The following is a 24302-nucleotide window of genomic DNA, read 5'->3' on the forward strand; positions in this document are numbered from 1 at the left end:
ACCAAAATAAACTTTGGGAAAACCACTTTAACTACCAGCATTAGCTTTTGTTACTAGTAACTGTTGTTACCAGTAGTTTTCTTTGGCGGAATGTTTACAATAACGTAGTAAGGTAAAGGGAATCTTTGCTTTATTGTTTGAATCGTTTTACAGTGATGTTTAGAAATTCTTTCTGCTAGAAAACATTTCCAGCATAATAGGACAATTAGCTGGACTATTATGCTTAGTTAGTTTGTTTTTTTTAAAACTCTGTTTTATATGTTTAACTGGAAAGTAAAAGGTGACTTTGCCTTAGTCAATGTAAATGAACCTCAAAAATTGTAACAAGATGTGTGAGTCATTTGTTTGATTTTTAAATAGTCTCCGCTTAGAAATGACCTTAGCTTTCCAAAGTGAAAGAAATTTTTGTCAAGTGTATTACATACACAGGGTTCCATTAATTCAGTAAACTGCATTCAGAAAGTAGTATATTCGAGAGTTAATTATTCCAAATGGAGCCAGTGATCAGAAGGGACACCCATTTGTAATGAAGGGAATCGTGTAATGGTTATCCTGAAGAATGTTTGCACAAGTGTGAGGATAGAAGTAATTGATGAAGTGCAAGTTGCATATATCTTCCTCAGGCTTTAGAAGGAGCAGCTTGTGAAAAGCTGAGAAAGCATTGTGAGTATTCAAGTAACCAAGTAAACAGGGCTGAGTATAGGAATGAGATTTTGAATTTTAAATCATTCGATGTCAAGTGTTCCGTAAGTCAACAGAAGTGTGTGTGTTACAGGTTATGTTCCTTTTGGGCGTGTGTATGCATACATGTTGAGAAGAGTTCTTGCAGTCCTTACCGACTTCGTAAAATTTGGAATATAATATTTGTTGCTCATATAGATATTTTTTTTTCCTCCTGGAATTGCAGGGGAATTTATATCCAATGTGAATTTCTCTATTATTTGAAAAGGCTAATGTACTATGGCCCATATTTCGGAAAATAGCCTGTCCGCTGGCCAGTTAGCACCTGCACATCTCCCATTCACCACTTACGGAGCAAGATAGCCTTGTAGGCAGGTGCGCTTGCTGCCTCAACGCGCTCGCTTTCCAGAACTTGCGGTGCGTTGGTTGAAGGTCATTCTTCCTGTGGAGGCCCAGACAGGAAGCGGGGCACAAGTACTTTCTGCTCTTAGGTTTCCAAACCCTATTCAGTCTTCTTTTACCTCAGACCCTTGTCCCACAGCCTATTCCTACCTGTGGGAGGAGGAAGGGAGCACACCCTGTATGGTTGGGTCAAAATTCTGATCCTGTCGCCTCCAGATTTCTGCAAGTTTTCTCTTGGTCCAAGAAGTTCTCTTGGTCTTCCTTGTGCCTGAGACTCTGTCCTTACCTTTTCTTCTGCATCTTTCCTTTGCAGTGCGGACAGTGGGATCTTGTCCTGTTTTAAGTAAAAGAAAACATTGTGAGCTTATTTAAACATATTCTCCCTGTAAGTACCCAGCTCTTGAATTGAACCACATAGCTTTCAAGACCACTGTCTCAGTGTAGATATTAACAGAAACCTAATTTTACACTTGGTGTTGAGGAATGACCTCTTACTCTAAGCGTTATCTTTCCCCCAGAGGAAATAAATGCCATTGATCCTGAAATGGCAAGGCTATGAGAAAAATCTCCGGATAGAACAAAAAAATTAATCTTCAGTTATCATCTCCAATTATTATCTGGCTCTACTTTCTCTGCAGGGTGGAATGAATCTTAGTCATTCTGCCTTTAATTCCATTCAGCTCACATGTCCTCACATTTGCAGTTTCTGCTGATGGACCAGAGGCTCTGAATGGCCAGGATGATCAAATTTCCAGAGTAGAAAAAACACCAAAACGGGAGTCTAGAGTCCTGATGTCCATTTGCCACATTTTTTGCTACTCTCTGCTTCAGTTTTCTAACTGTAAAATAAGACCTTTATTAGATGATATTTTACTATTCCTTTTTAGGGGGGGAGAAAGGATTTGAAACTTTGAAAAATTCAAGTAATCATTTGTAATATGGATTCCATGTTTCTTGGGTAAACAAAAAAGTAAAATAATAGGAATAGTGATATGATTTATTAAAACATTTTAAAGTTTCAGAATTTTGACATGCACCAGAGTCCCCAGTTAAGGGGTGTTCCTAGATGTCAAAAATGTTCTTAGTATTTCATTCTGTGTTCTGCATTGGCTTGTTGGTATATGTCTTTTGAACATTAATTTTTACTGTCTGACATTTTCATGAAGCATTTAAACCAGAGATAGTTTTTAATTAGTAAGATCGGGTAGTTTACAGTAAGGGATATTTCGTTTCCTGTAAAGATTGTTCTCTACTAAGATGTTAATGCTTCTCTGCTCAAGTGTCAGGTGGCCTAACGTAATGTGAAGTAATTGAGTTTAAAGTGAGATTTTCTAATAAGATTTAAGCTACTGCTATCCCATTAATGAAAAGTTTCTCACCCTTTTCCTTTCACAGAATGGTTCTGTTAAGTACTTTCTTCTTTTTCATAGCATATTTGGTTAGTGTGCTCAGTATACAATATTTTCGCGAGGCAGTCTGGAAGATACTGGAAAATGATGGTTTTATAAGAAGCCTGTGACTTTAAATATGGACATTAGGAAGGAGGTGAAATGTTGCTTATCTTAAATTCTTAGGAGTTTTTATGGGACTTTTGGGGATTATAAAACATCAGGGAATTTCTGAATCTTTTCTTGGTTCAGCCCTCCTTTTTCCTTGGTAAGATATCTGTGTGGGGATCTACAACAAAGGAGGATAAGGCACCATTTGGTAGCTTAGTATCTGGTTGTCTGTAGATACTAAAGGCCTAAGGCTGGCTTTTTCTTTAGAACCCAGTACGGTAGTTTCTCCCTGTGCCTGCTGCTTATGTGGGGCAAAGACCAAGGAGATGAGAGGGTTGGTTTCAGTGCTAGAAAATGTCAGGCTCTCCTGCCTGTGCCTGCTCTTGAGAAGGGAAGGAAATAAAAGATGAGAGGGCCACACTCCATGCTGAACCTTTTAAACTGGAGGAGTAGGAAGAAGGGGGAGAGAGGAGCTAAGATCTGCCATCCATGTCAAAGACTACCCTTACTTCCTCGCTTGTCCTCCCTAATGACAATAGTTGACCTGGGTTGCCATTGTCTTAGAAATCTGAGAGCCGGGCTGTGACATTGGAGAAACCGAAAACGTGATTAGGTTCTTGAAACCGTGGATTGCCCAAAAAGCAAACTCCTTGTACAATTTGGAGAGGTGGTCCAGAGGGAGGTAGGAGAGGAAGGATTCTTCTGGAGCTGCATTTTCTATGCCATCACATGAGCAGTCAAGCCAGTGTCTGTGTTTGAGGTGCACTGTGCCATGAAGAAGCACCATCTCTGTCTTTGAGCAGCTCTTGGGAAAGACCATACGCATTTTAAATGATCCCACTTTGATCTGGTTTGAGAATTTGAGGGTCACTTAAGATTTATTGTCTTCACATTAAAAGAAACACCTAATCCCTACATACCTTTTTAAATCAAAAAGAGGTCAAACTCACATTATTAAAAAAGAAAGTGATTTGAAATCCAGCCTTTTTTGGGTATTTTTTTATGGTTAATTAATATAAAATTTGATAACTTAAAGCACATTGAAGTCTGCAGTTCTGTGGCATTTTGTACATTCATATTGTTACATAACCATTGCCACCGTCCATCTCCAGAACTTTTTCATCTTCCCCTGCTGATGCTTTGTACCCATTAAACACCAGCTCCCATTCCCTTTTCGTTCATACAAAGATCGTTTTTTTAAACATTTCCCTTATCATAGTCTATACAAACCCTGCTAGTCCTCGCTTAACCAGTTCCCTATAGTTGGAAGGTACATGAGGGACATTTGGGTTGCTTATAGGAAAGGTGGTACACTGGAAAAGAGGTCTGAACATGAGCCAAGAGTTTTGGATAGACTGTGTAGGATCTACACAATATGAGATCTAGCTTGAAGGGATGATAATGAGGATACGTAAGTATCAAAAGACCAGATTAAAAAAAAAATCATTGTAAGTTCAAGTGGGTATGGGATAGAAAAGAGCACAGGCTAGTCGATTCTAGAAAACAGACCAGTCAGATAATGGAACTCTAACTAGGTAGACCAATTGGAGACCAAAATGATCTGGACTACTAGTTGGGAGCACCCTTGATCACAGAGGAATAAAGATTTAATAACTGAGACATTGGGGAAATGACTTGAATTTTCAACTGAGCTATCAGAGATAGGAATATGAAATCAGAGGGACAGGGTAACTACTTATGAGAAGGGCTGTATAATGTTGAATTGAACAAATACCTAGGTATTGTCGGTATTTCCTCCTCTTTTACATGTGCACACACACAAATACGAGAAAGTATTTTTTTAATCAGAGATGATGTGTATACTCCTTCCCTAGGGCAATGTTAAGCATAGTTGGAGACAAGTCCATGGTTCTTATGGTAGGGATGGGTAACAACTTTATTTTTCTAATACTAAAACAGATGGTAATGTGAAATATACATTGATGCTCTATGTTCTGATGAGTTTTTTGCAAAAATACAAGATCCTAAAGAACATAGGCATGCTGTCATTGAGTCTAATTGAGATCATTGTAAAATTCTGCTTCTTACACCTGAAATTCTTTCTCATTATTTTGGAATAATGGTCATTTTTATGTCTGATCACATTTCTTCTATCAAGGTTTAGATAATCACTCTGGCCGTTTTGACAAAATTCTGTCTTTGTTTTCCCCATCCTCTGATACAGCAGAGATGGTCTGCTCACAGTTTAGTACGACATTGCTTCTTATTTGTTAGTTAAGACAATTTATTGTTACTTTTTCTATTCCCAAGTTGCTTAGCACTGTGTGTAAAAATACTAATAAGTTGGCTTATTAAGTCTTTCCATCCTACAGCATGCTAGATATCCTGAATTACCTGTGTTCTCATTTGGATTTAATCCTCCTTTTAAATTAGGAATGTACACTGAGTTTTCATTCTTTTTTATAATAGGTTTTCCCCCCATTAGTACATTCTCTTGTGTATGCATTAGCATGCCATGCATTAACTTTCTGAGTCTTTGCTCTGTAATTTCTATTAGCAGGGATATATTTTTACTTTCTAATATCAGCTGAGGATATATGGGAATAGGCTGGACTGGCAAAAACAATAGTTAGTAGAAAAGTTATGTATTATGAGTACATGTATTATTCCATGACTGGGAAACAGCAACATTCAAGAATAATTCCTCGGGGGTAGTTACTTACAGTGGGGAGATTTTGAGGATATGTAATAAAAAAAAAAGAGATGTTTTTATGAATTGTGATGAGCCAAGAAAGATCATGCGATAATAGGCCTTGGTATTTTTTGGACTGAATTTTTAACTCTTTCCTGATTTCTTTTACTTTTTTTCCTAATACCTTTGGTCCATCTAATCAAAGCTCATCTCAGTTTGTAACTTAATGTAATTATAACATTTAACACCAATATATACATGACAAATAGACCTAACTGACTCGGTTATTTTTCTCCCCACTGCATGGCTTGTTAAACATTTTGTTGACTATGTGAATTTGAACGATATTGATATTTTCTTTGGTTTGAGTTCCTGTATTCCTGTTATCTCAATCTTGATTAAGAAGAGGTGTTTCTGGGGCGCCTGGGTGGCACAGCGGTTAAGCGTCTGCCTTCGGCTCAGGGCGTGATCCCGGCGTTCTGGGATCGAGCCCCACATCAGGCTCCTCCGCTATGAGCCTGCTTCTTCCTCTCCCACTCTCCCTGCTTGTGTTCCCTCTCTCGCTGGCTGTCTCTATCTTTGTCGAATAAATAAATAAAATCTTTAAAAAAAAGAAGGGGTGTTTCTGTACAAGGGGACCTCAAGTGTGTGGTTCTTTTATATTGTGGTGCAAATACCTTTGAGATGAGCAGAACTACTAATTTCTGTGATTGCAAATGTCCTTAGAAATGGAGCAGTTTTTATAACATTCCTTGATTTGTTTATTATTGTATATGGGAATAAAGGGGGGAACATACTTTTATGTCAACTGTGTAGAGATCAACATAGTTTTGAAGTGTATTTTTCAAGGGTCTTTTTTTTTTTTTAATAGCTTATATTCCCCATACCTTAGTGATCCTCTTCTACATGTAGCAATGGTTAAAAAAAAAGATACACCTCTAATTAAAGATTTGGGTAACAATGAAATCCTTCTCCCTGTCCGTGGAAGGCTTGAGTTGTAGAGAAAAGTCCTTGAAGACCATTTGTTCTGTGACATTGGTTACTGAACTAGAATGTCAAATAAAGAGAAATGTGCATTTGTTTGCTACACTTTTGGTGATTGCTCTAGTTGAAATAATCTATTCCACAGAATTTTAGTTAGCGTGTTAGCCACTCTTATTATATCATTCTTAGTCTGGAATTGCCAGGCAGACATCTCTTTGCTAGTAAAATACTCTGATTAGTTATGGCAGTCATATATTAATATTTGACTAGAAAGATAGCCTATCTGTTTCTGCTCTGTTTATTTTCTGTGTAGTTAGGTACATAGTCATTTATTTATGTGCCTAGAAATACTAAAACTGGGTTTGACAGATCAGATATGACTAAAGCTATTTATACAATTATGGTTTTCAATACCAAAGCATTTACTTTGACATTTTGCCAAGGGGATATTGCCAACTTAAAAAATAGTTCATTCCAAGTTTTCACTTCTTTGTATTCCGTATCTTCTGCCTTCAAGCTGCCTAAATCTTCTTTGAAAACTATTCTCCTATCACAGCCACCAGTAGTGGTAACTCTCAGAAATCTATTTTCCTTTCCTAGCCATTAGATTATTCTCCAATTCCGACCCTTGGGATTTCCAGGTATATCCCTTTCACAATGTGTTGCTGGATAACTGAACCACATTCAGTTAACCACCATTTGAAGAGAGGTAGTGATGGGTGAAATTAAGAATCTCCTTTGGAACTATACATTTTTCCATAGCGTTAAATCCTATTCATTGTACTCAAGAAACCAAGCATCTCTCTCTCTTCCCCTGGGTCCACTCACCTTCCTACTTTCTCTCCCTGTGAACATGTGCCCAGAGGGAAAATTGTATCAAGTGTCAATGCAAAGCTTGAGGAGTTACCTTTCTCTTACGTGTTGGATTACAGACCACTTTCCTCATGTGGACTCCCTGCCCCAGAGACTGCTCTGGTCCTGTGGTGTGGCGATCAGTGTCCTTGTCCTGGGGGTCAGTCACTGCCTCGCCGTTTGTGTGGCTGTGAGCAAGTAACTAAAAAACTCCGTGCTTAGTCTTCCTCGTCAGTAGAATGAGGGGCTTAAGCTTCATGGACTGTTCTTCTAGAATCTGAACCCTATAAAATCTTGATACTCTTTGTTAGCCTCTTAGAATCTCAACAGTTGGAAAACAAGAAGAAAAACAGGTGCAATTAATGCAAAGAATCTCTAGTTTATGGATGTCTCCCTGCCCCTGCCTTTTGCCTTATATGAAGATTGTGCTAGGCCTCACTTGTCATTTCCTAAGTCCATGATATATGCTTGCTTTATTTCTGTAGTTGAGTTGATTTTATTGGCTTCTCTCAGTGTCACAGAGAATGCTTATTTAATCTGGTACACTTCCTTTTATCCTCTCCAGGCTAGTGTAATCTAATGAACAAAGGTAATTTATTGTGAACGTCTAACATGTAAAATTTAATAGCGGTTGTGCCAAATGAATACTAGAAAAAAATGGAAATGTGTAGTATTTTAAAAACATACTGACATGAGATACGCTTAACCAGGAAGCGCCAATAAAAATAGAATAAACAATTGTTAGAGCATTCATTGATTTAGAATATTCCATTATGTAAAGAGAAAACTGTGCTATTAACCTTTTGTGCTACCACTAGCTGCCTACACATGTAGAGCTGCGTATTCTAGAATTTTTTTGCAATGGTGACATAATGTATGATAGAATATGTGGAATCTTACTCCTGAAAAAAGTCACATTTTTAATCAATCTGATTAGAACATAATGGAAAATGAACTGGAATAAACTGTATAACCATGTACCATGGAATTATGATTTTTAATGGAAAATTTAGTATGAAAGCAAAGATTTTGAAAGGAGATTCTTTATATAATTTTGCTGCTATTTTTGAAACTGAAAACAAAAAGAATAAAGAGAAAACGTAATTAAAAAAGACTTTTTCAGTTCATGGCTCTTGGCAACATAGAAAGTTTTGTCATCTTTGACTTCGTTCTGACATAAAACCCTCATAAAATGCAGCATATGCTGTGTTAGTGATCAGAACTGTTTTTGAACAATATTAATCTTCTGTTGGAAAAATGCTGTCTTACACATCTCTAGGAAATAAGATTAAACACAGACCTCTAATGGCAAAAAAGCTAGATCACAAGTATAGATGGCACTAATAGTCTGACTTTATGATTCAGAGTTTCATCTTATACTTGAGAAAATCTAGTCTTTTAGTGAAAGTGTATTTTTTAATAGCCTTAGAAGAAGAGCTGTACTGGCGGATGGGATGAGTCCAAAATGTCCTCTCTCGGCTCATGAGCTGTAGTTAGGCCCTCTGATTCTTGTCTCTTATTTCCCTGACACTGTGGAAGCTGAGGGAAGGTCATAGGAAGGTAATTATTGTCCTATTTCCTTCTCACAACTCCTCTTAGAGGTCTGCTGTCCCCAGGTCCTAGACGAGGGATGTAAGCCACAGTGGGGTTCAGTGGTGGGTATGTGTGGGGATGGGGATGCAGGACCTGGTTGGAGATGTCCAGCCCAGTGTGCCCACAGGACCCCGCACTCTGCCCTGGCTAGTATCTCAGAAATGACATCACCACGGGTAAATGAATAGGATTTTGTGTATGAACTTCATTTCCATTAAACATCCTCATTTGTTCGTATTCCTCTTGAATGCGTGTTTATTGTTGCTGCCAACATTTGGGTCCTGCTTTATCAGGACCTTTGCATAAACATTTTCACTGGTATTACACTGATTTGAGGCAGTCTGTTATCTGGCTTTTTTTTTTTTTTTCAATCTCACTTTTAATTATTTTTCTATGTTGAAGATTTTATCCAAATCAGTCTGTTTGGCTAATAGAGTGATTATCTGATTTCTATTCTGTGTGTGTGTGTGTGTGTGTGTGTGTGTGTGTGTATTTTTTTTTTATCCTGTTGGGGTGTGTGTGTGTGTGATTTTTTTTTTTTCCCGTTGTTGTCTCTCCCAGAAAACTTTGCTCCTTATCCCTTTGTCCATATTCTGCTCACTATTTCAGTTCCATCTTTTTCCAACCACCCTTTGACTATATGGTTTAAAAAAAAAAAAAAAAGAGAAAACTGTAATTTCATTGCATTATGGGTATGCTGATACATTAAACTTAGACTCTAATTTGTCACTTTTATGAAAAGACAGAATTAGTTAAAATCATTTCAGTGACTGATTTGGAGGTTGAATTGGTCAGAATTACTTGGTTACCGCCCCCCTCTTTTTTTTTTTTTTTTTATGTGATACCTAATATATTTCAAAACTAGTGGAAACAGTATCGGAGAGAAAGTCTTGCGATCACTCTTTTACCAGTCCGTTGCCTGGAGTTACTTGCCCTAAGCATTCTTTTTCTCATCGTGATTATGAGGCTAGCAGTAGTATGACTGGTGATGAGAATTATGTGAGCGAGTGCAACAGAATGTGTTCGGTGGAATGCCTAGGAGATGGGCAGAGCATGTTGCTTAAAATTAAAGGTTATTAGTTTCTTTGACTTTTTTCTTTAGATAAGCTAGAACATATTTCAGAATGTCAAAGGATATTGGTGTTGAGAAATGAACTGATTAAAAAAAGAATCTGGCCTTTTTTTCCCCTTGCAGATAAAGATAAGAAAAATGTACATTTTCTAAAAAGTAGATGATTGCCATTTGGTCAGGTTAAGGAAAGGAAGTCCACTAATATAATTTTTATTAGCCTTCATCTGAAACTTTAACTGAGAGTAAGACAGGAGGTTTAAATACTAGGAATAAGGTGACAAACGTGTCATTTTTTGCTGGTTCCTGGAAAATCTATGACAGTGAGCCGACTAGCTGGTGGGACGGATACGTGTGTCTCCATTCTCGGTTACTCTTTTCCACCTCTGTACGTACAGCTGCCTCTTGTACGTGACTGTGTGGATGTACCAGAGCTTCTCAAACAGAACATGTTTAAAATTGGACTGTTGCTGAATTAGATAATCACCATCCTCATCTGCTGGGTTGCCCTGGATGCCCTTTCTCCTTTGGTCTGCAGGTTCATACATTTATACATACGCCTCACAGGTGTTTATTGAATACCTGCAGTGTGTGTTCCAGTCTTATTCTTGGGTGCTAAGGATATAATGATGAACAAAGTTTCTACATTTAAGAGACTTGTTTTGTAAGAGGGGGAGAAAGATAAATGTCAGATTTATAGTATGTGAGGAGAAGGTGCTTTGGAGGAGGGAAAGGGGCAGAATGATGGTGTTAGGGAATACCGAGTGGGGGTTGCTATGCCATGTAAGGCAGTGAGGGAAAGCTCTTCCTTTAGTGTTGATCAGGACTCTCTGGCTGCCCTGTGGTGAAGAGACTGCAGTTGGTCAAGCCTGGAAGTGGGAGATGGGTTAGAAAGCAGTTGTGATGCAGGTGAGAAAGGATGGTGGGCATGGGAAGAGGAAATGTAGGAGCTAAGGAGATGGGGAGGAGTGCTTAACTCGGGAACATGTTGGAGTTAGAGGTGCCCGGATGGATGGATGGATTGGATGGGATTTTGAGGGAAATAGTAGAAAACAGGATGACATCAAGCTCTTTGAGTTCAGCAGTTGCTACAAGAGCATTCCCATTTTTTGTTTTGTTTTTGTTTTTGAGATGAGGAAAACTGCTGGCAGAGCAGGTGTAGGGGGGTGTGTGTTTGGCTTTGGACATGTTAGTGGACGTGGACGTGCACATTGGACATCTAAGTAGAGATGTTGAGAGTAGGCCCTTGGGTATTCAATCTGAAATTCAGGACGCAGATGCGGGCTGCATTCTACTTTTGGAAATCCTCCCTTCTTTTCATCCCAGTGGCCGCTGCTGTAGATGAGGGCACAATGTGTTGTCCTTTGGATTTCTGTAACTCCCTCTGTCTTGACCTACTACCATTTTACCTTTGCCACTCTTTCACTTCACTTTGAAGAGCCTGAGTTTTTTCTCAAAAGCAATTCTTTTGATGTCTGTCACATACTTAAAAACCTCGGTGGCTGCTCATTGCTTGGAGGATAAAATCCAGACTTCTTAACCTGGCTTAAAAGATCTTGCATGACGTGGTACGTGCTTAGTTTCTAGTGTCATTTACTTCCACAAAATATTCTCTGCTCTTATTATTCTCACTTCTTTCTGTGCCCTTCAAGTTCTTGCACCTTGAGACTTTCAAACACTATCCTTCCATTGTCTGATATTTCCTCCTACCGCCCCAAAACCGTGTCTCATGCCTAACTCCTTTTCTCTCTCAAGTTTTTGATTAAGTAACATTTATTATGTGAAGATTGTTGCTGATAAGTATGGGTTATGGGTTTCTTTATTCTCGTGTGGTTCTTATCAAAACATTGCAGACTTATATAGGTATTGTAGTTGACATTTGCTTCGCACTCACCACTGTTGATCTTTAAATTCTGTGAGGCCAGGATGTCTCTATTTTGTCTAACGTTGTATCTATATTGCCTAGCATGGTCCCTTTTAATTGGTGCTTAATATTCATTTGAATGAAAGAATAATCTGATTATAAAACATGTATGCAAAATTCAACAAAGTTTCTATATTCCAGCAGTAACTAGTTACCACGTACAGTGGGAAAGGTAGGATTAACCAATCTCTCCGCCTCCCATGCCCATACTTAAGAGTATAATTTAGATATACTTAGGACCCCTAACACTAACAATGAATGTACAGGTTGCCTACAAAGAACACTGCGCTAAGTTGAATAATTACAAACACATGTCATGTTGATGACTGGGAATTTTGAAAATTGTCAACATATCAAATTTCATTGAATCTATTTGCAGATGCCTCATGAGTCAAATACAATTCAAATGAATTTTATTTCTGGAACTTTTGAATTACTCTAAAATTCATGTGGAAAAATAAATGAGAAAAGGGAAGAAAATTCAGAAAGGGAAGAAAAATAATTTGAACATTCAATTAAGATGTAGTACTTAGAACAGTGGAACAGAATTAGAAGCCCCAAAAAACAAGTATAGGATAAAAGTATAATGTAAAATCAGTTGAGAAAGATGACTATTAATAAAATGATAGAAATAATTACTTAAATATTTTGAAAAATATAAAAGTTGACCCCTGTCTCACACTATGTACCAAAACATGTAATTATAATAGTCTTTTTTTGATATAATGTAATTATAATGTGCCATCTTATATATATGAAGATGCTTTTGGAACTACTTTCCCCAATATTAGTGATTTATTTATACATATCTAAAATACTTTGCTCCATTATTTTTTATTATCAGGATCCTAATTTTGTCAGATGACTGGCTTTGACCAGAGGTGCTATCCGTGGACACAAGGGAGAGGGAAGATGATAGGATCACCATTGGTTCCAACTCTTAACCTTGACTGTCCTATATCTTTGCCGTAAGGACAGGTCATAGATTGATATTTAGCATGATACATTTATTCTCTTATTTTTTACTAAGGACAGGGAGGTTAGATGCATTTGTTGGTTCTAAAGCCCTCATAAAATAAGCTAAGTAACAAATTTTGTCGGTTTGCAAAGATTTGGAAAACAAATTACAGACCACCTACTCTTCCAGTTTAGTAGGAGCTGTATTTTTAAATAAGCGTGCTCTGTCAGACATAAAATAGCTGTGTGTGTGTGTTTGCTCAGCACTCTTAGAGCTAACTTCTTAACCTCCCCTATGTGTAAGTATATTCATTTTTGTAATTGTGTCCCGTATAGTGTTCAAATGAGCTAAGCGTATTCATTCTTATTACCAGTGGTATTGGCTTCCATAATGCACATTAGTTTTGTTTTTGCTGTTAGACCTCCAAGTATCTATTCTCAGTTTTTCTAGCATCAGAACCACCAGTGCCTACCTGAAACAGTTTAGGTCTTGAGATATCTATTATTTTTATAACCATGTTATTTAAAAGAATTCTATCTTTTTTATATTCTTTGATAAGAGTTCACAACCTGTCCTTTTGCTGCTGAATGCCTTACTGACATGGATCTATCCTTGGTTTTACAGAGAGAAGAGAAGAGGAAGATTTTGAAGAGAAGAAAGCTATTAAGAAAAAAATTAAAGAGCTTAAATTTTTAGATTCTAAAATTGCCCAGAACCTTTGTACGTATGAAACTTCAATCTATTACATTAGCAAAACACTGGAGGTGGTTCCTGTAAATTACTTCCTTTTCTTTATGACTTGTTTTTCATTTTGTTATTTTAATATTTTATTATTTGCATAATAACTTCAAAGATAATTCTTTTCCTTTAGGCAATTTATGGGTTAAATTCTTCAAAAAATTAATGCATATTAGAAAATGAAAGCTAAGGAGACTATTTAGAACAAAAATATATCTTCTATGACTGGGAGAGAAAAGCTACCCTTTGTCTAAGGATATAAATAATGAGTTAAGAAATTTAGGTGATGACATCATATTTTAAAAAGTGGTAGCGGATTATTTCTTTTATACCTCCGAATCTCTATTATTTTTGATACTTGATCACACACAAAAGAGGTTGGAATATTAATGGAAATTAGGATGATGAGTAAAATGAATTCCATTATCCCATCTGAGCAGTTCAAAGCCTTTCCTCAAAAGTAATGACTGGAAATATTTTAGATTTAATTACTGTTACAGGAGCTAAATACTTAGTATTGAATTGTCTCCCTGACTGAATTACTATGGGAGAAGAGGGCAAAGAGTTTTGCTTCTAACTCATTTCTAACTGTAACTTAAATGCATCAAAGATAGTTTGCTTGGAACTGAGATAATACCATATGTATATATTACTTTCTGATGTTGTGAGAGGAATACAATGTGGAAAATCTAGAGGCATGGAAAGTTAACATGACTTTTAGTCTGCCTTTCAATTATTACATGCCTCAAGAGAGCTTTTATTAAGTAATGGAAACAAAAATTCTTTGGTGAGAGGCTTAAAGCTCCATGCTATCGATTAAAGAAGGAATTATGTTGGAGGCAGTAAGTGTAAAAGACAGAGTTGACATTCCTTCTGTGAAAGTTTTGAGACCTCCTTCCTTTCCTGCTTACTATGACAGAGGGCCACCCCTTTTCTGCATTGTGGGTGTGCCAAGATCCCCGTGGATAGTGTGTAGACATTAATGTGATTGGCCAAGATACTAATCTCTGTTTCTGGGCACGCGTTGATTGCATATCCTTACATTCTTGAAGGTAGATGTTGCCATGTGGCTTGCTTGGGCCACTGACAGTGTAAGGGGAGATGAGGTAGTTTTCTGTGGAAGCATTTATTGCTGGTGTGAGAAACTCCAGTGTTCTTTCCCCAGCACCCAGAATGGCTGTCAAAATGGTGATGTGAAGATTGTGTCAGGGCTCTTTCTGATATCTAATGGACATACCGTCTGAATTAGAAATGATTTGTGTGTGGAGGTGTATGTGTATGCATGGTTAGACTACTGAGATTTTAGGGACTGTTATACGATACTGGTATTTTAGGGAGTTTTCCCCTTTAAAGGAACATTGACTTCAAAGCATTATTAACTTAGATAATGTCAAAAGTTCTATTCTTTGTGATCTGAAAGAGAGTTTTTCTTGAAAAGTGTCCATGACTTGCTTTACTGATTCCTAGGCTTAACTCCAAACAGCCTCATTAGGGGTCCTGAAGAAATACCATTTTATTTATTTATTTACCTAAAGATTTTATTTATTCACCTAAAGATTTTATTTATTCATTTGAGAGAGAGAGAGGGAAAGAGAGCGTGCGCGCCCGTGCGCATGAGCAGGGGGAGGGGCAGAGGGAGAGGGACAAGCAGAATCCTGTGGAGCAGCGATCCCTAGGACCCTCAGATCATGACCTGAGCCGAAGTCATATGCTTAACCAACTGAGCCACCCAGGCGCCCCAAGAAGTAGCATTTTTAATAGAATTCTTTTCAGATAGGTCAGCCATGATAAGTTAGCATAAATGTCCATCTCAAAGTTGAATAATTGACTTTGGTATTATTTATATGTGATAGAACATGTGCTAAATGAGATTTTAAATTTAATAATGGCTAATAATTATTGATTACCTTTATAATCTAGTTCTGTATTTGGCCCTTTAATCTTTACTACAACCCTATCACATAAGTAGTAGCATTGACGTTACGGGTGAGTATAGCAGTTCAGTGACTTGACTAAGGTTGCTTACTTTGAAAATGGTCAGTAGCTATAGGTTATACTATTCCCGTTTAGAGATAACAAAATCATATTATACAGAGGATATTGGTTTTTTGTTGTTGTTGTTTTAGCTAGAGAATATATATGCATCCATTTAGTTGTTAAACACGTTTTAAAGTATAAGATCGAGAAGTCCAGAATTTAAACCATGTCATATTATGATGTAATCCATTTCTGGATTCTTCTTGCCCTCTTTGATTGTAGCAAGTGTTATGATTTAAGCTTTAAGAAGCTTTAGCAACCTATAATCTTGACCGTAATTATAGTCTGATTCACAGCTGGTTTTTGTCTCTGAAATTCAGTCTTTTGAGATGCTGAATTGCGAAGAGAGTCTCGTGATAGTGACAAGACTCTCTGTTGTCACTTGGAAATCTGAGATAGTTTCTCTTAGATTTCTCTTAACTGAAGTATTTGATAGAATTTTGGGGAAAGGCTCTAAAATCTACTCCTTTATTCACCTACTTATTCAAGGGTGTGTTAGGCTCTCCCTGTATTTGAGTTCGTAAAGGGTTTGGCAAAGTCCCCGGGCTCAGCATAAAAGGTAGAATTCCAGCCACTCCAGGCTCCAGAGATGCCTTAGGAATTTTACAAGGTTCATATGCTTTACCAGATTTTTGGAGTATTAGAGCTATAAAGGGAGGAACCCTGGAATCTATGAATTAATGTAAAGGTTTAAATATTTATAAGTTCCCTTGAAGAAAACATGTGTGACTGGTTCCAAAATCTGCACACTTTACACTTCTTCACTGAACTCAAAGCTTCCCACTGGGATCTATATAATCACATTTTGAAGGATAAGATGCATGTTAGTAAAAATATTCACTTTAATGGGTCTTTTGGAGGCTTTAAATGAGTATCTCATATTCTCAGTAACTTTTAATTTGTTTTTTAAAGGTCTAGGCTTGTCTTCTGAATTGTGTGTTATGCATTAGGCCATTTTCAACTCTTCTGTCATTTTTTTTACCCTTAGAGCAAATGTTTTCCTAAAGCCTTATTCATAAGGTATAAAAACAACGTAGTTCATTCTTTATAAATATAGGTATTTGATGTGCATGTTATTGTAACTATGTAATAATACCTTAAAGCAGTGGGTGAATTACAAATATGGAAGAAAGTCAAGGAATAAATTATGTCCATTCGCAAAGTAAACTTCTGTTAACCTTTTATCTTTTTTTAAATGTATGTTAACTGTATTCATTACGCTTGTTGTGTTATTTATATTTATTCATATTGTTTATATACTTTAAAAGTGTGTGACATCATAGAAGGTTTTTATCTGCAATTTTTTTTTTTATCTCCAAGACCATCTTGACTTTGGACACCAGTTGCAAGTTTGGGGGTCCCCAAGACCACTCTTAAGTATGATAATTTGTTAGAAGCACTCACAGAAGTCACTGGAAGCTATTTGACTCATGCTTAAACGATACAAATCAAAATCAACCAAGGGAGAGGTACATGGGGCAGAGTCCAGGAGAGTTCTGAGGGTGAAGTTTTGATAACACATTCTTTGAATGCTATACTTTATTCATTCAACATTTGGTTGACTCTTGGGTTGTTTCCCATTTTTGGTGGTGCTAAGGCAGGTTGTGGCAAACCATGGCCCTCAGGCTAAATCTTGCCTTTGCCTATTCGTTGAAATACAATCTATTGGAACTTAGCCGGACATTTGATCATATATTGTCTGTGGCTGCTTCTGTGCTACACGAACAGAGTTGAATAGTTGTGATAGAGACTGTATGGCTTACAAAAGCTAACATACTTATTATGTGACTCTTAACAGAAACAGGTGACTACTGCTCTAAGTATATACTGCTCTGTATTTGTACCAATGTATTCTGCCACCGTCAATGCTTGAATGTTCCCCCTTTCCAACCTTACCAATGCCGTGTGTTTGACAAGGATCTAGTGTGGTTTAAAAAAAAATTATATTTAGGATTCGTTGAGCCTTTTTATTGTAATGATTTGTGTCTATAATTCTGGAAAATTCTGATTTTTTCCTCTTCAAATAAGGTTTCCTTCAATGTGTTCTTTTTGTGATTGCCTTTTGTAACTCCAAGTAGACATTTTTAAGGTGCCTTTACTCCTATGTCTCTTAACCTAGAATTTTTCCATCTCTTTAAATTTGTGTTTTGGATCGCTTCTTTGCCTGTCTTTGATGTCCTCAGTTTTCTCTTTATCTAATGTCTGATCCATAAATTGAGTTTTTAATGTCAATAGTTTAATACACACACACACGTATATATAGATATATAATATATATACATATATAATATGTATACATATATATATAAATAATTTTTTTTTATTTCCAAGTGTTTTCCTCCCTCAAATCTTGTTTCTTCTTAATAATCTTTTTTTTTTCCTGGCCATTATTTTGAACTTTCATTTTTTAAAATATTTTCCCAGGATTTCTGTTTTCCTTCCTTTCCAGCCAGCTTGGAAGTGAATTTAGGATTTACACACACACGTGCGCATACACACACATGCACACACATATGTATGTGTTTTAGATATTTCAAGGGTTTATGTTTTATTCTTGAAGTATAGTTGGTGCACAATGTTATATTAGTTTCAGTTGTACAACATAGTGATTGGAGAGCCCTATACCTTATGCTATGCCAAGGATATTTCTTGATTAAGATAAAAAATATCCTTTTCAGAATGGAGGAGATCAGTATTTCAAGGGTATTTCTCTACATTGCCATAATGGCTGAAGTACATAAAAGTATAATTTTTTTTCCCTAATGACTGTATTATGCTTCAGAGTAATTTTATTCTTTGATCTTTGTATTTAATGTTATAATCTTTTCTATATTTCTGTGTTGTATCCATAGACTAGGTTTCTTGAGTGAAATTTATTGCTTCTTGAAAGGAATTAATACTTTCAAAGATTCCGCTCAATCTTACTAATTTGCAGTTCAGGTATATTTTAACGATTTGCTTTTTCAGTTTGCTTACTCCTAAGGTTTAACATATTATTACATATTTTTTTTGTCTTTCTTTTCTTACTTTTTTAATTAAGGTTACACACATTTTGCTCATTTTCTTTCTTAGATCTCAGGCTATTCTAAATGAAGAAAAAAAACGCTTTCAATCTTGAAGCAGGTTTATACCCTCAGCTTCCTTGCTTTTTAATTGTTTTGTGCTTTGATGGTGTTTCCCTTTTATGGTGTCATATCAATCTTTTAACATATTTTCCATCAACTTTTATGCTTAAGATGTTCTCTTACCATAAAGGAGCTCAACTGGCATCTTAAATTTCTTTTAGTATTTGTTTTTGTTAATATTTACATTTAATTCTGCAATCATATACAACTTGTTTTGTACATGATACACAGACTGAGATTTTCTCTTCCCAACAATTACTTATTGATACTTTGAGATCATATAGTTCATATATTTTTGTGCTCTTTAGTGTCTACTATGGGGTTATCCTGTTATAATTCATTAATCTCTGTTGCAATAATATTTATATCGTTTATTCCATCTTGTTGGGATATTAAGAATTATACCCATCTATAATTTCTAGCACCATTATCCCATATTTATGACTATTTGAGTTCAGAAATGTGTCAGTCAAGCTGGTGATGAGAGCACAGATGGTGCCCTTGTTGCTCATCTGTGGATGATCCATGGTGTCCTCAGGTATATGAAATACAGCCATGTTTTCTCAATCTGGTAAAAAATGCTGTCTTTCTATGAAAATGCCTACAGACAACATGACATAAGTTCAGCTTATAAAATAGTGGGCTAGTGGTAGCAAATTCTAAGTATGTTCAAGAAGTGACATCTGTCGCTGAAGAAGAGACATTAATAGTAGAATAAGGGAGGAAACAGCAAGAGCATTAAATCTAATACTGTGAAAATATCCTTATTTACCTCAGTAGCGTTTGAGAAGATCATTGTGTTTTAATATTGGATATATGAGGTATTAGAAAAAAATGTAAATAATGTTGAAATTCTTAGTAATTTTATCCAATCTATATTGGATGCAGTATCCAATCTAATCCATTTGGATAGTTTTCCAAGAAAATTTGTTCTCTAGTTTTGGATATTCAAGCTTTAGTTACATACAGAGGGTATTTCTGGCATATTGTCTATTATATTTTAAAACAGGGAAGTGCTATTATAACTTACAATAGCGTTAATGCACTACTTAACAGTTTTCTTAAAATATTTTTTGTGAACTACTTAGTAGGGCTGGAAGATATTATACAAGCTAATAACACACATGTTTAGACAAATATTACATGTGCATCTTGGAGTTTCATGGTTCTTTTATTACAATGTGATATTTTTATGGAATACTAAATATATTTCAGGGTTTTTTTTTTTTTTAAATCACATGAAAATTGGCACCATTCCGTGATAGGCTAATAACTAAGTATTAAAAAATCAACCTTGTAACCAGCATAATAATAAAGGACTGTTGCTTAAATAGGAGTTCTAAAGCTTGAGTAGAAAATGTGCTAATGAAAGTTTCCCCTGTAGTAATTACATTTAATGTTTAAAGTCTCTCATTTTATGAATTATTTTTGATTTTTTATATAGTACCACATCTCAAATTCTTTTCTTCCCTTACCTATCGTGAACTTCTCTCTCCTCCTTTTAGCAATCTTCCTGAGCTCTTTTCGGGTGCCATATGAGGAAATCAAAATGATGATATTGGAAGTGGATGAAACACAGTTGGCAGAGTCTATGATTCAGGTAAACAAACTGGCAGAGAGCTTAAATTCCAATATTTCATTGCAGGCTTCTCATTAAATAGAAATCTGTAAGTGAAGCAAAATTCTTAAACCAAATCATTCAACTGGAAAATCATTGCTGCATAATTAGTTTTAGCATAACTCCTACTTTGCCAGGAGATAAAACTCTGCATCTTCTCTTAACTGCAAACCAAATATAATGCTATCAAAATGATTACATTTCAATTATTTTAAATGACTGTTTCTGAAAGGCAAATTGTTTAATTTTATGTATATGTTTTGGTTACAGTTAAGATTAGTAATATGTTAGTTAAAATTTATTTGTATAATCCTTTTAGAATATGTTTTTCTTAGACTTCTGCTTTATAAAGTCATATTATGATTTGGTATAGAAGATAGGGGGAGTGTTGTCTTTATTTAAAGTTACCTTTATTAACAACGCTTCCTTGAGTCATTTGTGTTCCTGTGAGTACTAGAAATTGTGGGCATGGCATTCTGAATTCATTCAGGAGGCTGCGAGGTTTTTTAAATGGTTTTTACCCACAGTAGTATTTAAGGAATGCTAGTGCGGTGCCAGAGTTACCCGCTGATTCCACCGAAGGCATCAATAATGCAGATCTTGATAGAATGTAAAATCGGCAAATCAACCACAAATTATCTAATGAGAGAAAAATATCTTCTGTTTACTATCTTTCATTCTTATAATGGATATACTTAGAAAAATGATTTTTTAACAATAAAAAGAAACCAGAGATTATTTGTTAGCGTCAACACATGTTTAAAATTATTTTGGAAGTTTAATCTATCAGTAGATGGTGTCTTTAGGAGATTTTGGTTTTGCCTCTCCTACCTTGCCTTCCCAGTGTGATTGTGACGTAATCCTGGTAGGAGTTTGTGCTGTGACTCCCAAACACCTGATCCAGTAACTCTTGAAGCCTTCACTCTCTAGCAATTTCTTTTTACTAGATTTTTGTCTTTTTTTTTTTTTTTTAAGATTTTATTTATTTATTTGACAGAGACAGCCAGCGAGAGAGGGAACACAAGCGGGGGTAGTGGGAGAGGAAGAAGCAGGCTCCCAGCGGAGAAGCCTGACTGGGGCTCGATCCCATAACGCCAGGATCACGCCCTGAGCTGAAGGCAGACGCTTAATGACTGAGCCACCCAGGCGCCCCTAGATTTTTGTCTTTGTTACTGTTGATTGTAAATGTGCCTTGTTGTTGGGTGTAGACTTAAAGTTCCTTAAAGAAAATTTTTCTACTTAATACATGTTTGTATTTTTCCTAATGCATTTGTTGAGTATTTAGAGAGTAGCTTTTAACTTGATTACATGAATGTGCTGGATGGTTCAGGTGGCTCTTGGGTAGAGATGGGGGAAGAATTTGGATTTTTTTAATTCAAATCCAAAGATCAGTTCCGTAAAATTTCTTAATATATTAGTTTTCTATTGCTGTTGCAACAATTTACCACACCTTCGGTAGCTGAAAATAACACAAATGTATCTGCCTACATTTCTATTGAACGGAAATCTGGCGTGTGTCTTACCATACTAGAGTCAAGGTGTTGGCAGGCTTTCATTCTTTTCTATAGGCTTTAGAACAAAATGCTATTCTTTGCCTTTTCCTGGCTCCTCATGGCTTGCTCACATTCCTTGGCTTGGGACACTTTTCTTCAACTTTGAAGCAATGTTGCCTATCTCTCTTCTTTCTTTCACAATCACATCTCCCTCTCGCTCCATTGTTCTGTCTCCCTCTTCCACTTTTTTTTTTTTTTTTTAAGGTTTATTTATTTATCTGACAGAGACAGCCAGCGAGAGAGGGAACACAAGCGGAGGGAGAGGGAGAGGAAGAAGCAGGCTCCCAGCGGAGCAGGGAGCCTGATGCGGGGCTCAATCCCAGGACCCTGGGATCACGGCTTGAGCCAAAGGCAGACGCTTAACGACTGAGCCACCCAGGTGCTCCTCCCTCTTCCACTTTTTAGAATCTTTGTGGTTACGTTCAGCAGTGCAGATAATCCAGGAAAATTTTCCTATTTTAAGGTCAGCTGATAACAGCCTTGACTTCCCTTTGCTATGTAACCAAATATTTCTACAGGTTCTTGGGATTAGGTGTGGACATCTTGGGGGATGTAGTTTAGGTCGTCCTTCTGCCTACCACATCTACTAAATATAAAACAAGTTTGAGGAATTTAAAATCTAAAGACTTAGTTTGGACATTTATATATTGATCAAAAAATAAGAATTTCATACTCTTTGTAGTCTTAATTTTAAGAATATGTTCTTAATTGTAAAGTGAAGAACTGCCGATTTTGAACTTGGCACAGAGAAAACATTTCTTGATAGAATCACCGTTTTGGTAAGCTCTGTTCACAGTCATAACTTTATTTTGGCATATCTTATTACTTATTCATATATAACCAGATGCCAGTAGTATTCTGTTTTTGATGTCAGCTCTCTACCTCACTCTTTACCCATTTGCCTTCATTTGTCTTCTATTCATTAATTCATTTAGCAAATATTTTATTACACACACTATGTGCAGGGCATTATGTCAGGCTCAATTAGACATGGATTTTACCTTTTTGGAATTTATAGTTTGGCAAGGGAAACAACATTTATATAAACATGAAATAAACATGACTGGATCAGGATTGATTGATTGATTGATTGATTGATTGATTTAAAGAAGTAGAGGTTGTGTTAGGGGAGTGCTGTGCCATGGGTGGAGGTGAGGGTTGTGCAGGGTGGGACACAGCATGGATGTGGAAAAGGCCGTAGGGCTGTGAGAGTAATGTAGCAGGGGTCAGTTCTTCTGACCCTAATAATTCCATGTACCATGAAGGAAGAGCTGGGGGCTGGGGGCTGGGCAACTGAGAAGAGTGTGTAGTTTGATAGGACCTTAGGATTTGTGAAAGGATTTGTGAAAGGATGGTAAATTTGATAAAGGGAGAGACAAAGGAAGTTTGGGCCTGTATTCTTACAAATCATAATCGTTTTATTACTTTACAAAGCAAAACTAATGAAGTGAAAAATTAATAAATTCATGATAAAAGATTAATTATATGTTAACTACAGATATTTAAGGGGATTTGATGGTCATCTAAAAGGATACTGAAGAAATTCAAGGCCTGATGAGTAAATAACTCAAATAATCTAGCTGTCAGCTAGAATTGTTGAAAGAAACATAAATAACCCAATCTTTGGGCCTCAGGCAATTTTAATAAGAGAAATTTCTGTTTCTATGGAAAAATCCTCTATTGCTTTTATTCAGTTGGTAGTATTAATAGTAAATACTTTTTTAGGGATGGTCTTAAATTGCCACTTCTTTTGTTTGTTTTTGGCCAGTCAACCAAGTTTTTGTCCAAAGGTACACAGTGAGTCCAAAACTTGTTCTTTGATCTAACTACTTTGATATATAACATTCTCTAACGTTATTTTTAACTAATGACACCTTTGGGGGAGTTTTCCCCCATAAACATATACAGCATGATGTAGGCTTAATTATAACTTGTCCTTGACTTTGGGCTTGTACAGAGTATACTGATGCTATAATCTGGAGTTGTGAGCACCAACCACTCTTTTTCTTAATTTTAATACCAGGACACTAACTTGCTTATAACACTGTTACAGTCAATTATATTTGATACGGAGGATCTGAATAGACTTTGTCCCCAGGATTGTGTAATCATTAAAATTCTAACAGGGAAAGATAATTTGTGTTCATTTTGTCTTTCTCCATTGGGAGTGTTTCTGTTGTCTAAATGTGTGGCTTGAGAAAGGCCATGGATAAAAGACAAAGGAGCCAGAATGACCGAGAGCCTGTGGTTTCTGGACTGCAAATGATATAGGCAAAAGGCCATGGGCACTTAAATTCCTAAAGGATCTCTCTATAACCTTTTTATCTGCAAAGTATATCATTCTGTCTCTTCAGTGCCTTTTCAAGTTTCTTTCCCATCAGAAAAGTTAGTTTGTCTTTGTTTTAGAGATACTTTAATTTTTATTATTAAAACTGCAATCATGTTCATTAAATCTTGCAAGCACTTTCATTAAAATTCCCTGAATTTCATTTTTTTCTCTTGCCTTTTAGTAGCAATATGATCATTTCTTTTACCCCCTTGAATGAAGTGTTAAAATGTTTGGCTTTGCCTGAAATTTCTGACATTTAATTCCCTAAAGCTGAAATGTAATTGATC

The 24302-nt window shown here is 36.3% G+C and overlaps 1 protein-coding gene across 4 annotated transcripts in view; it reads left to right on the forward strand.

Annotated features, from left to right (window-relative positions):
• Positions 1–24302, forward strand: part of DIAPH3 (diaphanous related formin 3) — a 475240-nt gene that overhangs the window by 200740 nt on the left and 250198 nt on the right. For all 4 annotated transcript variants that reach the window (XR_015725940.1, XM_087865106.1, XM_087865107.1 and 1 more), the window contains 2 exons: positions 13240–13335; positions 20021–20115. Coding sequence is in view for 3 of the 4 variants with exons in the window: in XM_087865106.1 (XP_087721232.1) it covers positions 13240–13335; positions 20021–20115 (191 nt within the window). In the remaining variant the exon portion in view is untranslated. The remainder of the gene's footprint in view (positions 1–13239; positions 13336–20020; positions 20116–24302) is intronic.

This window comes from Ursus americanus, chromosome 10 (genome assembly GCF_024610735.1).
Source record: "Ursus americanus isolate L20-20 chromosome 10, mUrsAme1.1.p, whole genome shotgun sequence".
NCBI classification, from domain to species: Eukaryota; Metazoa; Chordata; class Mammalia; order Carnivora; family Ursidae; genus Ursus; species Ursus americanus.